Genomic DNA, 12,942 nt, shown 5'->3' with positions numbered 1-12,942 from the left:
AGAGTGATGGGGAAAAGGAGGATTCTCATCGTGTGTAATTTGGTCCGCGATCCTCGATTCAGGCCACCGTTGATCGTTTCCGCGATCTTAGCACGAAAGGAATTCCGCGGGGAGTTTCGCGCGAAATTCCTTCCAACGCGTTCGATTATTTCAACGCCAGGATTCATTTACGTCTCGTTTGTTTTGAACGAAGAATCCGTCCTACCCCCTCCCTCCCTCCTCCACTTAATTTCTTGTGAAATGCGAAGGATAATTGAATCGAATCATCTTTTCGTACGCATCGTATGCATTTAAATGCGTGGCATCTAATCTCGAGATAAAAAGCGATGTTTACGTGAAACTTATCTCGACGATGATTTTACATCTGCATGTAAATAGATATATTCTATTACCATTCCGGAAAATATCTTATCAGCGCCGTAAAAGTGCTTTTAACATTTCAAATCCTCAAATTACACGCTCAACGTGGTCCATATCTCTAAAAGTAGTCCAGATAGCATCTCGGATTATATCGGACTGCGTTTTTAGCGTTTTGGCTCCGCTCGAACTCCCCTTTATCGGATATTACGTCAAAGTAATTTTCGCCAAAGTTACGCTCTCTGCGGGGAGAAAGAAGCTTGAACGAGAAGTTTTCTCAGTCGTTGGTCCGGGAAGAAATTTGTCGAAAAGCCGAGGGTATGAAACGCGGACTCGTGAAGACACTAATAATGGAGGTTGCGATGATCCCGGGATGGGACGTCATTAATATTGGAACCACGTGGAAGTATGAAACAAACGCTTTATAAAATATCTGTTCTCTCGCGTGTCACGGTAAAATTGTATGAGGTGAGGAATGATAAAAGTTTGTCTCGTCATAAATCGTACAAGGATATTTTTCTTCATTTGGGAAGAACTTTTCAAACTTAAGAATTTGTCTTGGCAAACTACGATACTAACTTGTCGCCCAAGAGCCTCGTAACTTTAGTCAATCTTTGGAGAACCGTGTGCGTTAATTGTGTAATGTTTATAACAATAATTAAAAAATTTTTCCCGGCTCTAGTAAAATTGATACAGAGTTTCCGGTGTGAGTATTGATTGCGGACAATCACGGCAAAGAGCTTCGCGAAATTCATTATTCCGCGAATAGGCAAAGCCGCTTGCCTCGGATATTGTCCGCGCCGGCTCTCTCATTATGACTGACGTGCAATTTATTGAGTAAAAGTTCTTTTGCGTTTTCGTTCCTGTATGACTGACACGGCCGCGGACGCGGTGATTTATCGTCGCGCTCGCGCGCGATTGTGGAGCCGCGGAAGCCTGAAAAGTCCGCCTCCTGCCTTATCGAGTCGTTGACAGGTTTTCCTGCGATGCGGCGCATGCCACGCACGAGACACGTCACGTGAATGTGAGCGTGGAAAGAAGTCGGGCTCCGATCGGCGGGTGATAAATCAGTCGCCGAATCCGGCGCGTCTTCGCGATAAATAATACGAGGAGAGCGATGCGAAAGCTCGACCATTAGATGAATATTTTTAAGGAGATCCTCGTTCGACGAATTATCAGAGTCTCGAGCAATAAATATAAATGTTAAAAAATTCTATAAATATAAATCGCAAGTTTGGATTTGTGCGAGTTTTCTTTTTATATTTTTATTTCTCCTTTCATCCTCTCCCTCATTCCCCTTCTAGATCGCGGGGAATAAAATCCGAGATGCGGGAGAAACTTACTGCATTTTGCTTATCCTTGTTATCGGCCTCGACCTGTATAGGCACGGTCTTATCGGATCGGCGATCACCGGGGCAACAGAGCCACGACCTAGACCTGATGAGTCCCCGGGGCTCTTCCTCCTCGTCATCGACGGCCTCCTCGTCCTCCGCGGTCGCGCAGTGAACGTAGACGAGGTCACCGCGACGCGGCGGCGGCTCCAGCACGGCCTCCTTGGAGGCCAAGGCTGACACGTGGCCGGAAAACATCTGCACCGGGTAACGCGGCTGCGTTGTTTGTTGATGCTGCTGATGATGCTGGAGCTGCACGTGCTGCTGCCGGTGCAGGTGATCCACGTAGTAGCGCGGCTCCGCCGAGCCATTGTTTACGGCTACCGCGAAGCCCGCCACGTTGAATTCCGAGAGCTGCGAGCTGCTGGCGGTGACCCGGCACCTTAGGAAGGCGGCATCCTCCGCCGTTCCGCGCGATGTAATCTCGATCGATCGGGACCGTCACGGATCGCCGATCGCGCACGATCGATGAGGAGTCGCCGCCAATTCCTTCTTCTTCCTCCTCCTCCTCCTCTTCTTCTTCTTCTTCTTCTCTTCGTCGAGAGATTTTAATTTATTTTCGATCGATTTATTCCTTTCCGCTTATAGCACGCCCATCTGAAACCGCGCGGCGGATGTTGCGGTAATCCAGGCGCGCGAGAGCGGCTTCCCAAACTCGTTCGATCAAGTTTTATAGCGGCATTCACCGGACCGGCTGGCTGGATACGCGAGGAGGAAATGATGTTGATGAATGTTTAACGAAACGCTTTGTTTATCCGAGGATGGTGCCGACGACGAGGTCGACGAATATAACGGAGGTACGCGCTGCTGGATGCGCACCGTTTCGCGAGTTAATGCGGCAAATGCGCGTATCCGACGCGGACGTTTCATATACAAGCATGTGTAACAACGCGCTTACCTGTACCATATGTTCGTTCTACATTCGCGAATGTATGTGCATGAATAAAATATTTTCGAATCAAGATAGAAAGGAAGGAAGAGAGAGAGAGAGAGAGAGAGAGAGAAGGAAATTCTTTCCATGAATAAAACGCGACCGAATGGATCGCGTTTACTATCCTCGAAGAAGTTAACCGAGCGCGAATTGCAAAACAGAATTCGATAGAATAGATACGCCACGCGTAACAACGATGCTACAACATTTCACACATGGTATTGATCGACTTCTATTTTCGACTCTCTATACTACATATATTTTTCGAGCATTCCTCGCTTCCTAGTCCACGATACGGCTTTGCGCATGGCCTAACAATGTTAGCCGACGTCCAAATCGATACTCGTTTCCAAAATACTATATTTGATCAAAGTGACTGTAGTGCACGATAAATAATAATCGTCGATTAAATTTTGAAAAAAATTCATACAATCGAGTTTTTAAGCAAGTTAAAAAGCGCGTGAGTGTATATAGATATGTATATAGATTAATGATACTTTTTTGCGCTTTCTTTCTCATTTGCAATATTTATAGCATATTTCGTCTAATTCAAAGATTTTAACGAAGATTGTAGCAATTAACGAATTCGCGAAAAAGGTTCCAGCGACTTCATTCTGGCCGGAATCTCCCGCTCGGCGTTGTACTTTTTTTTTTAAAACGTTTAACGAGCTCGCCGCGACACGAGGGCGGTTCGTTAATTATTCATTAGTGGTTCCACGAAACCATGAAAAAATATTTCAAATACTTTGAAATATTTTTTCATGGTTTCGTGGAAAGAAAGGGAGAAAGAGTGAGAGAGAGAGAGAGAGACGAAGAGATCGAACAATTAATTTTTTCGGGCATTACAAATTTTCTCGAAAAAAAAAAGACCGTCAATCAAACGTCATCTGTCAAAAATATGTAAAATATTCAGCGCTTTTTAAAACATCGCGCGGCTCGTGTCGCATTAAAGTTTGAATGCGATTTATCTACTCGTCGTCGGGAACTATATTTCCGCGGCAGCGATCGATGCGAACTTTTTTCCCCCTTTCGTGTACAAGACTTGGCGTCGACGTGACCGGTTTATGTTACGTCTCCTCCCGAGCGATACTGGGCCAACGAGAAAACATTCTTTCCCTCGGACGAGAGCTCGCGAGGGAAGCGTCGAAAAACAAGCCCTTCTGTCGCTCGAGTGGCAGCAACCTAATTTCGACGCTACACGTCGTGTTGCCTTCCCGGAGACGAATGTGATGGTGCGGCGGTGCGGTCATATATTTTCGGGCGCAAACATATTCGTGCACGTGTTGCGTGAATTTTCGGCTCGCGGCCAGGATAGTTCGCGATCGCGCGTCTCGCGGACAAGATAAGACTGGCTAAATAACGAGTGCGCCCGCTTAACGACGGTTAATAAAGTAGATACGGAAACCCCGCCCTTAATCCCCGCTCTCTCGCAAGAAACGCGCCGGCGAAGATCGTCGCGGGCTCGATTAACCCTTTCTTCGCGCCGGAGCTCATTAAACTTTTGCGACTTTCTAGGGATGAAGTAAACGATCCCCTGTTCTAAGTTCGCGCTCATCACTTGTCACGATAAATATTTTTCAAAAGATTTCCACGTGTATTTTTCTCTCTCTCTCGTAGAACAAATATTAAATTATTAAGAATATTATTAAATTATTTAGGAATTATTATTAAATTGTATTAAAAATATTATTAAATTATTTAGGAAAGAAATTGAATTCCAAAAGAATTGGAAAAAGCATATAAAATACATAACTGGAAACAGAGTGTGGGCGTCGAATATATGTACGGTCTTTCTAAAAACACCGTCGAGAGAAACGAGAATTTAATAAATCATCTGCTGCCCACACGCGCTTGTTTGTCCTCGCGACACCCACAAGGATTCGCCAAGTGCGTTATCGAGTTTTCATTGGCCTTAAGTAATCGTTAACATCTCCTTGGTCTAGAAAGTCTTTAATTATTATTTAATTATTCGAGCCCACGTTGCGCGCACGTTGTGACAACCGCAACGTGTGCAACATCCACGAACAAACTTTCCAATCATTGATTCAACGCTGCAGAAACCTACGTAGCTTGGTTTACATCTCATAAATTAATAAATTGCTGAATAAATTTTCATACAAAAATATGTAAGCAATATAGGGAATAAATTTTAAATTTTTGGAAAGAAAAAAATGTAAATAATAGATTAATAATTTCATATGACAATACCTTAAATCTCAAATAATTGCAAATATCACAAGAAAATGTATATATATATATATATCCAATGATGCAAAAGAGAGAGAGGAGAGAAGATTTTCGGAGAGTGAATATCGAGATTTTCTAGAGAATAAAGAAAAAATAATGTAGAACGAGTGCGGATGTGATACGCTCGCAGACACGTTCTTATCGTAATGCAGCGAAGCTCGCGCGAAAATAAAAAAAAAATCACGATGAATTTCGAAATTCCGTGGAGCGCATAACGAGTCGCGGAGTGGCCGCTTTTATCAGCTGTGCATCAACTTCATTAATTAAACGAGTTAATTGCTCGAGGCGGCACGCCGAGAAGATCGCGTGAATTTAGGAGAACGGACCGGCGACGACAGTAATTGCGGCTGATCAGCGGTATCGCGGATGCCGTAGTTCACGTAGAGAACGAGTTTAACAAACCCTCGGTTATATAGATGCGTTAACCCGTTCAAGTTGCAAGCTTGTCTAGTATAAAAAGACGATCTAATTTAAAATGCAGAATGTTGAATGAGTGTCCATGGCGCACAAATTTCCCAAAATTAAGAACAATGTTAAAGCTCGGGGAGAAATGAGAATAAAAAATTAAATATAGAAATTAATATTAATGAAAGCACGAAAAAAAATATTTATAGAACGGGTCAATTTTTATTTTGAGATTTTATAGATGCAGAACAAAAATAGTGAAAGTAATATATTAATTAAAATTCTATTCAAGATATTTAATTGATTTTATAAACCAGAAATACATATTTCTCCGAGATACTTGAAATAATCAATTAGAATAATTAATTAAAAAATTGATTAAATATATATATTGTATTTCTCCTCGAGTTTGACTTTTAAACAAAGCTATTAAAATAATTATTTTCAATAATTTTCATTTAAAATAGAACAAAAGAATAGAACGAGGATAAAAATGTCGCAGCTGACAGTTAAAAATCAACGGAAGGAGGGCAGAAAAAGCGCGTAATCGCCGTGTGATTCACGCACGCATACAAGTCATAGGTCGCAGCAAGGGTTGCCCAAAGGGGCGGCGACGGAGAGATATTATACGAGTAATTAGTACACAGTGTATGTATACGTGACACGCCACAGCACGTGCACAATGACGTATACGCGGATAAAGTGGCGCGCGTGCGAACGACTGCGCTTCGTGGATTGTCAGTAATTAAACGCCGGCAGGTATACCTACGCGTGTTTTATCAATTTATCGTCGCGAAAAATGCACGATTAAAGAAAAATGACTGTCTTCGAAAACGAACGATGTACGCGTCATTAACGGGCAATGATTCGCCTCATCATCTTTGAGTTTTATACATAAGTCTCGTTTGCAATTTTAATATACACGGCGATGGGAATTATTGTTTTTCTTTTTTTAAACGAGCTGTCGAACTTTCTACGCAAGAGGCGAGTATAATCGATTTGAATACACGCGCGTACATCGTACATCGCTTAAGTGGCCCTTTTCTTTCGAGCGAGGGCTCGACAAGAAGCGGCCTTTCTTTAATTGCGCGACGCTCGCGTGGTTTTGCGAGAAGCCTCTTTCGTGAACGCATTGCAAAAAGCCTAGCAAAGAGTTAAGGAGAGAAAGAAGGACTTTCTTCAGCCTTCTCTCTCTTGTCTGTCCCATTGGATCTCCCAATTTCCGTCTCTCCCATGGCGCACTTTTGCCTTTCCTTTTACCTTTTTTTCTCGAAGAGAACAAGGAGGAGAAGAAGAGCATATATATATATATATATATATAAATGCGAAAACGAGAGAGAGCTATCTCTCTTCCTCACGGATGGAGAAAGGGCGATGCCTCGCGAGAAAACTAGTTTGTTAAACTCGTTACCGATCCCTGAAATCTCTCGCCGCGTCTGGCAACGTTCGATTTTACTCTCTTAATAAAGGAAAAAAAAAAGGGAAGAAAACCCGCTATGCAAAAGTCACAGCGAAAATTCCGTGCGCGTTTATGGCCGATTATTAATGGCACGTGCGACCAATTTAACAGTGGCGAGGACGCGATCACGTTCACGTGTCGAGGGTCAAGGTGCACATTCGCGAAACACGTCACGCACGCGTTTCGAGCGACAGCAATTTCGAAGGGTGGAACGAGAAGTCTCGAGTAAAATGGATCGGGACACCCAGTATATAATATTTTCGATATTTTTTTCGTGTCTAAGTATCTCTTTTCTTTTTCCGTAATTGGTTACGATAATTCCTTTCCCGATTACAACGAAATGGATATCCCGTAAGACGAAAGACGACTGATGGTGTCTCTGGAATCTTGAATAAATGTACGACAAGTAATTTATCGTCCGGCGATACGGCAATCGGCGATGCATAAGGATCTGAGCCATTACATATCGTGTAAGAGGCGAATCGTACGCGATCGTACACTCGTCACGGGCGTAAATGTGTCACCGCGCACATTGCTCGGCAACATGCGGCAAAAACAGAGAACGAGTCGCCTATCTCTGCGGATACATCTATGCACCCGATGCACGTATACGCGCCGAATGGCGTTTTATTGTCCGCGATCAATATCGGAATATTTTATCTTGCTGCGAGAGAGCCGTTACCGCAGGCTTTAATTAATTTCGATATATTATCTAATAACATGTAATAATATATATGATGTGTGTATGAAAATATCGATGTTCGTTTTTCTGTCTCTAGTTTTAAACGCGTTATATATTTCCATAATCAAGCCGTAAATTCTATAAAAGATCTATAAATAATCTATTTAAAATTAATTAAAAATATATGATTATGTCATTTATTTCCTCTGAAGCTTAGTTTATGAAGAAGCTCTTTATTTTTATTGGCTAATTATTTAAAAATGATCAAATAATTAATAATTTAATAATTTAATAATTTTAATATTTTTATAAGGTTCAAATCTTTTTTCGTAGGAAAAAAAAAAGATTAATTTAGAAAAAAGAAAATATCATCCAGCGCTGACGCGCGGAAATGACACTTTGTATACTCCTTTAATCATATCCAACGCGTATAGTAAAGAATCAACAAGGTTCATCTGTCGCGTAATAGTAGCTTACGGTAAACTCTCGATCGTTAAACTTCAGTTATCCGACTTTAGTAAATTTCTCAATCGCGACGTGGTAATATGTCTGAGTGCAGCGGCTGCATCCAAGAGACGGATGCACGAGAGTACTGATCGATGCTGGAATAATGACGCCAACGGGAAGGAAGCTTTCGGGAGAGTTTCGTGCACACAGCCTCTGGTTTATCTCTCCTAGTAGTCCAGGATCTATTCTAGTCGGATGGATGCATAGATAGACGGACGAACGGCGCCGGCGTACATACTGGGTGGCGCACGGATTTAATGGAAGTTAAATGAATCGCATTGTTTTCTCCCTCGCCCCCGCCCCCTCCTCCATCGAAACCGGCTCTCTCGCTCTTTTGGCGGCGTGCCAGCAAAAGCAGAAGGGAAAACGCGCGGAAAAGCGAGCGATGCATTAATACAGGCATACTTCGAACGTACATCTCTATCGCGGCAGACTTTTGCTCTTGCTAAGGTCAAATCTCAATTACTCTACAAAGAAATGGAGGAACGGATCATTAATGCGCGTTCCTCACGTACGGTAAAATGAACAACGCGTTCGCGAGTAATATCGCTTTTATCAGCGTCACGCTAAACTTTACGCACGCAAGAAATATATTATAATCTCTCTTGATGCAACGCACCCTGGTGCCACCCTTTACATACGCCTTCGACATCGATGCTAACGATCTGACGAATAGTGTCTATAATCGCGACCAATAAAATTCTACTTAACTAGCTTTACTCTCATATTTTAATTATATGTAGAAATTTCTTTCGCGCGCGAGAGAGACAGCAATACACACGATACACTAACGCGGCGTAATTATTTGATGCAAATTGTCGCGCCCTTTAACGCAAAGTCAACGCTCGCGCTGAGTAATGGCGCGCGTTTTCATTAGTACGGCGGTACCATTAATCGTGATTTCCTATCATCTAATTAAACCGACGAACTTACGCACGTGACTACTCATCAACTCCGGTCGGTCGGCCGTCCGGCCGCTCATAAATCTCGCTCCCTCCGAAACGCGGGTGGGACACCGTAAGGGTTACGATTACTGCGTCGCGGGATTGACGATCGTCGTAAAAGTTCGCTGCGCGAACGCGCTTCCGTGAACGACTTTTTATGTTTATTTTTTTATCTTCTTTTTTTCTCGACTGACGTCAGAGGAAAGGAAATCGATTCTGGAAAACTTAATCGCGGACGCGCGATTTATATGGGAATCTCTTTCGTAAGATAGAGACCGGTGGCTTTACATAAAAGTATGACGGACCAGAATGCACTGCGGCGGAAAAAGTTCCTCGGAGTCAATTACGGAAGGAAAGAGCCCGTATGTATCTATTATACACCGACATATATACCTAGAAAGAATGATAACGCTCGATACAATCGAGCTGGCGCGATTCGCGATAGCCCCGTAATTGTTTTCGCATCGATCGTTCTTACGAGGTCAATCCCCGTAAGATAACTACGATACAATTCTCGTGGCCCAGAAAAAAATTGCCCCGAAACTTGCCGCCTCGCAAAACTATGCGATCCCCCTCCCTCCCTCCCTCCCTACCCCTCTTCTGTCAATCTTACAATCGAGGTGACAATTCGCGCGTCAAGAGAATCACGCGAGAGCTTGATTGTCGGAGGATTGTCCTGCGAGGATAGGATCTTACGCGCGATATCCTTTGATCTCGATCGATCTCTCGATCTACCGGAAGTTTTGATCACTGTTCCGCGCGGTCAACTCATTCGCGAATCGACGGCGAATCCGGGAAGAGCGGATTCCGACGCGGCGAGCGATCGCCAAGACGTTCAGTGACAGACTGAACCGGACTACCGAACGGACCACCGTACGTACGGTTCTCTCCTATATACACCCCGAAGGTGTGTTTGAGGAGGCGCCGGGGCCGAGGGCGACCGAGAGCCACCGAGCACCGCCGATCCGGCTCGTTGCACCGAAAGCACTCCGGCACTTCGGCGGCTCTGCAGTTATCTATCCCCGCGACGCACTCGTTCACGGTGCATGATACCGGTTGCCGTTGTGGGTGATACGGTAATGCAGTTGCCGCGAAGTTTCGCGAAAGAAAGAGGGTGGGTAATAAAGCGCCCGCTGACCCATCCCCCGTTTGAGCGGCGTCAAGCGCCGCGCGAGACCCGGTTAACTTTTGTAGAGAGAAGCCTAACTGCAAATTGTGCGCCATCAACGTTAGATGAGAGGAGTCTCTGACGAACTGCGACTCATCTTATTCAAGAGCCCATATTTTTTTTTATTATTACTCGCAGCAAAGATCACCGTCTTATCATCAAATGACTTGTACATGTGTATCGTTTTATTGTTACGTATCATTGTCATAACTGTTGTCAATAATTGAAATTTTTAATCATTAGATTTCAATCATTAAATCTCTGTCAATTTAATCATTAATATATGTAGGATATTCAAGTTCCTCTACTATCTTGCGTTTTTTTTATTTCGCTGTCATACTTAATCATTCTAAATATCTATTTTGATTTAAGTTTTTCTCTTTCTCTCTCTCTCTCTCTCCTTTGTCTTCTTATTTTGCGTCACTATTGCCTGTATTTTTTATTGTAAATTTAATATAATAATATTATACAATAATAATAATTATGTAATAATAATTATATAATATTATATAATAATAATAATTATAATAATAAATTATTTAATAATAATAATTATATAATAATAATAATAATTTAATATATAATATTTAAGAGCGATGCTCCCCGAAAGCGTTTAATAAAGTATCTATTAATAATATATATATACGTGTAGATAACTTTTTATGCATATTAGCTATCCTTTATATATACATAAATACGTATATTTCTGCTTTTGTTTCGAGTTTTTCCAACTCTGCGTTGAATAAGGAAACACGAATACCTTTGTCAACGATAAACTCGCCGTATTGATTGCGCGTCGCTGCGAGACAGCGGAAACCGCGCAAGCTTTGTTTGTTCGGCGAGAAGATTCGAGATGGAACGGTTAAGATAAAACACCATGCATTAAGTCTTGAGAACGGATGGCCTTTGAGGTGAGAAGCGACAAGAACTCGCGGCTGACATAATCACGGGGTAGGAGAGAACGTGACTATTACGGGCGGCGCGGCTACGGAATCGCGAGATTACCGTAAACCGAATAGCGACGCTTAAGCAGAAATTATTAGATCACCGCAAGCACCTCCTATCCGGGACTTTCCTTTTTTCGTGTAACTCGTTAGAACGTACGTCACATTGCGCGGGGAAAAACGTCCCGTTGCGGTATCGTCCGTTCTTGCGATGGTTCACGCTCGCATCCGCGACAAATCATCTCATCATGCAGTCTCGTTATTGCAAAAGTCATCAATCCTCGGCGTAAATATAACGATATAATTGTAAAATTCGACTCGCGAATCTGAGAAAATAGATATATCGCGATTAAACGTACCCGACTCTCCTTTCATACATCAGGATGTCTACTCAAATGTTGTAAAAAATGTTTTCTGAAAATCCTAATCTTCCAAGTATTTTTATTCAAAATTCAAGATAAAGAGAATATTTTAAAGATTTTTTTGTGCAATTTTCTAAAATAAGATTTTTTATTCTATGCGTTTTCTATTTTTCCTTTATATGGAGAAAAAACACAAAGCCACTTAAGTTTCATAAAATAAACATTTTTCACTTGAAGATAATTTTCATTTTTTATCACTAAAAATTACAAGAATATTTACTTCATATTCAATATTTTGTTAAGACATTAAATATATAAAAATAGTGACATATATATTTATCATTTTAAATAATTCACAATGTAGCTTATCAGCTTATCAGACTGCTTGAAGTATAAAAATAGAATTTAAAAAAAAAAAAATTCTCTGAGCGCTAATAAAATTCCATAGGAATTCCAGGTTTTCCACGTTTCTTCTAGGAAGTAGAGATCCTGTGCACTATTATGATAGCGAGAGATGAGGACTCGCAGACGCAAGAGAGACTGAGATGAGAATGCGGGGAAAAAAGATGGACCGAAAGTGAGAGCGCAAAAATGCTGCGCGATTGTATTAGTGTAATTATGTGGGCGAGACGGTCTGGGTGCGGCTTCTTAATTAACTTCGCTAATTTCTCGATTAACGCACGGCGTTCCTTCCGCGAGAAGGGGAGATGGAAAAAGGGAGGTGGAGGGGGGAGGGTCGGACGGCGACGACGACGATGGCTTCCCGTAAAGAGGGTTTGCCGGCTTTGCAGTCCCAAGGCATTGCCGTCTACGTGTCCGTCTTCGCCCTCGTACACGATGAAACAAATACCCGTCGATTATCAATATCTCGAGCTACATTCTCGCTGTTCTCGCGCTTACGCGAGCCACGCGATTATGGATGTCGACACGCCAAACGGAGCGTGATATCCGAAATACTCCGCACGATATGGCGAACGAGATGCTTGGCATAATTGGCAGCATAGTTTTCTGCGCGCCACCGTCTCACGCGGAGGAAATATTATGATATTAGAGTAAAAATTATAATATATAATTTCTTTCTAATCGTTGAATATATTAACATATGTATAAGAAAAAAGTGATCACGTGATATTTTTATTCAATATAATATTATATATTTTACAAAGGAGTATCGTCTAATTATTCAAATATTTTGATGTATACAAGCAATTTTTATAGTAATAAATATTTTAATGTCATTATATTTCAGCTTTAACCGATAAATATAAAAGAGCATGTATTTTTCACGTAATTTACCGTAAAACTTTCCCCGTTTTTTTCATTCGTACTATAAAAATTAGAAACTCAATTACGTAATATGGAACAAATAAAGATCGCAAAATATAGTTCTCCAGATTTCTGTTATCGATTGATATTTGTATGATATTCCATCACTCTTATCCGAAAGATGAATATCCCAGATAGATCTGTAGATTTTTCTTTTCGCTCTCACGCAAAATCCACCTCGCACCTGTTGACGCAATTTCGACCCGTCTTACGGCACTA

At 41.9% G+C, this 12,942-nt stretch overlaps 1 protein-coding gene across 3 annotated transcripts in view; it reads right to left on the bottom strand.

Annotated features, from left to right (window-relative positions):
* The window catches only part of LOC126857511 (colorectal mutant cancer protein), a 39,382-nt gene that overhangs the window by 8,654 nt on the left and 17,786 nt on the right, over positions 1-12,942 (bottom strand). The window contains exons 1-2 of one of the 3 annotated variants that reach the window (XM_050606999.1): positions 9,620-9,761; positions 1,701-2,446 (exon numbers count right to left, since the gene is read on the bottom strand). The exons of the other annotated variants lie outside the window; for them this stretch is intronic. Of the exons in view, the coding sequence (XP_050462956.1) occupies positions 1,701-1,946 (246 nt within the window). The 5' untranslated portion in view covers positions 1,947-2,446; positions 9,620-9,761. Of the gene's footprint in view, positions 1-1,700; positions 2,447-9,619; positions 9,762-12,942 lie in introns of those variants that run through there. 3 annotated transcript variants of the gene reach the window in all.

The sequence above is a fragment of the Cataglyphis hispanica genome, chromosome 21 (genome assembly GCF_021464435.1).
Source record: "Cataglyphis hispanica isolate Lineage 1 chromosome 21, ULB_Chis1_1.0, whole genome shotgun sequence".
In the NCBI taxonomy this organism is placed as follows: Eukaryota; Metazoa; Arthropoda; class Insecta; order Hymenoptera; family Formicidae; genus Cataglyphis; species Cataglyphis hispanica.
The sequence above is the reverse complement of the archived record's forward strand: the minus strand, read 5'-3'. Positions and strand labels throughout refer to the sequence as shown.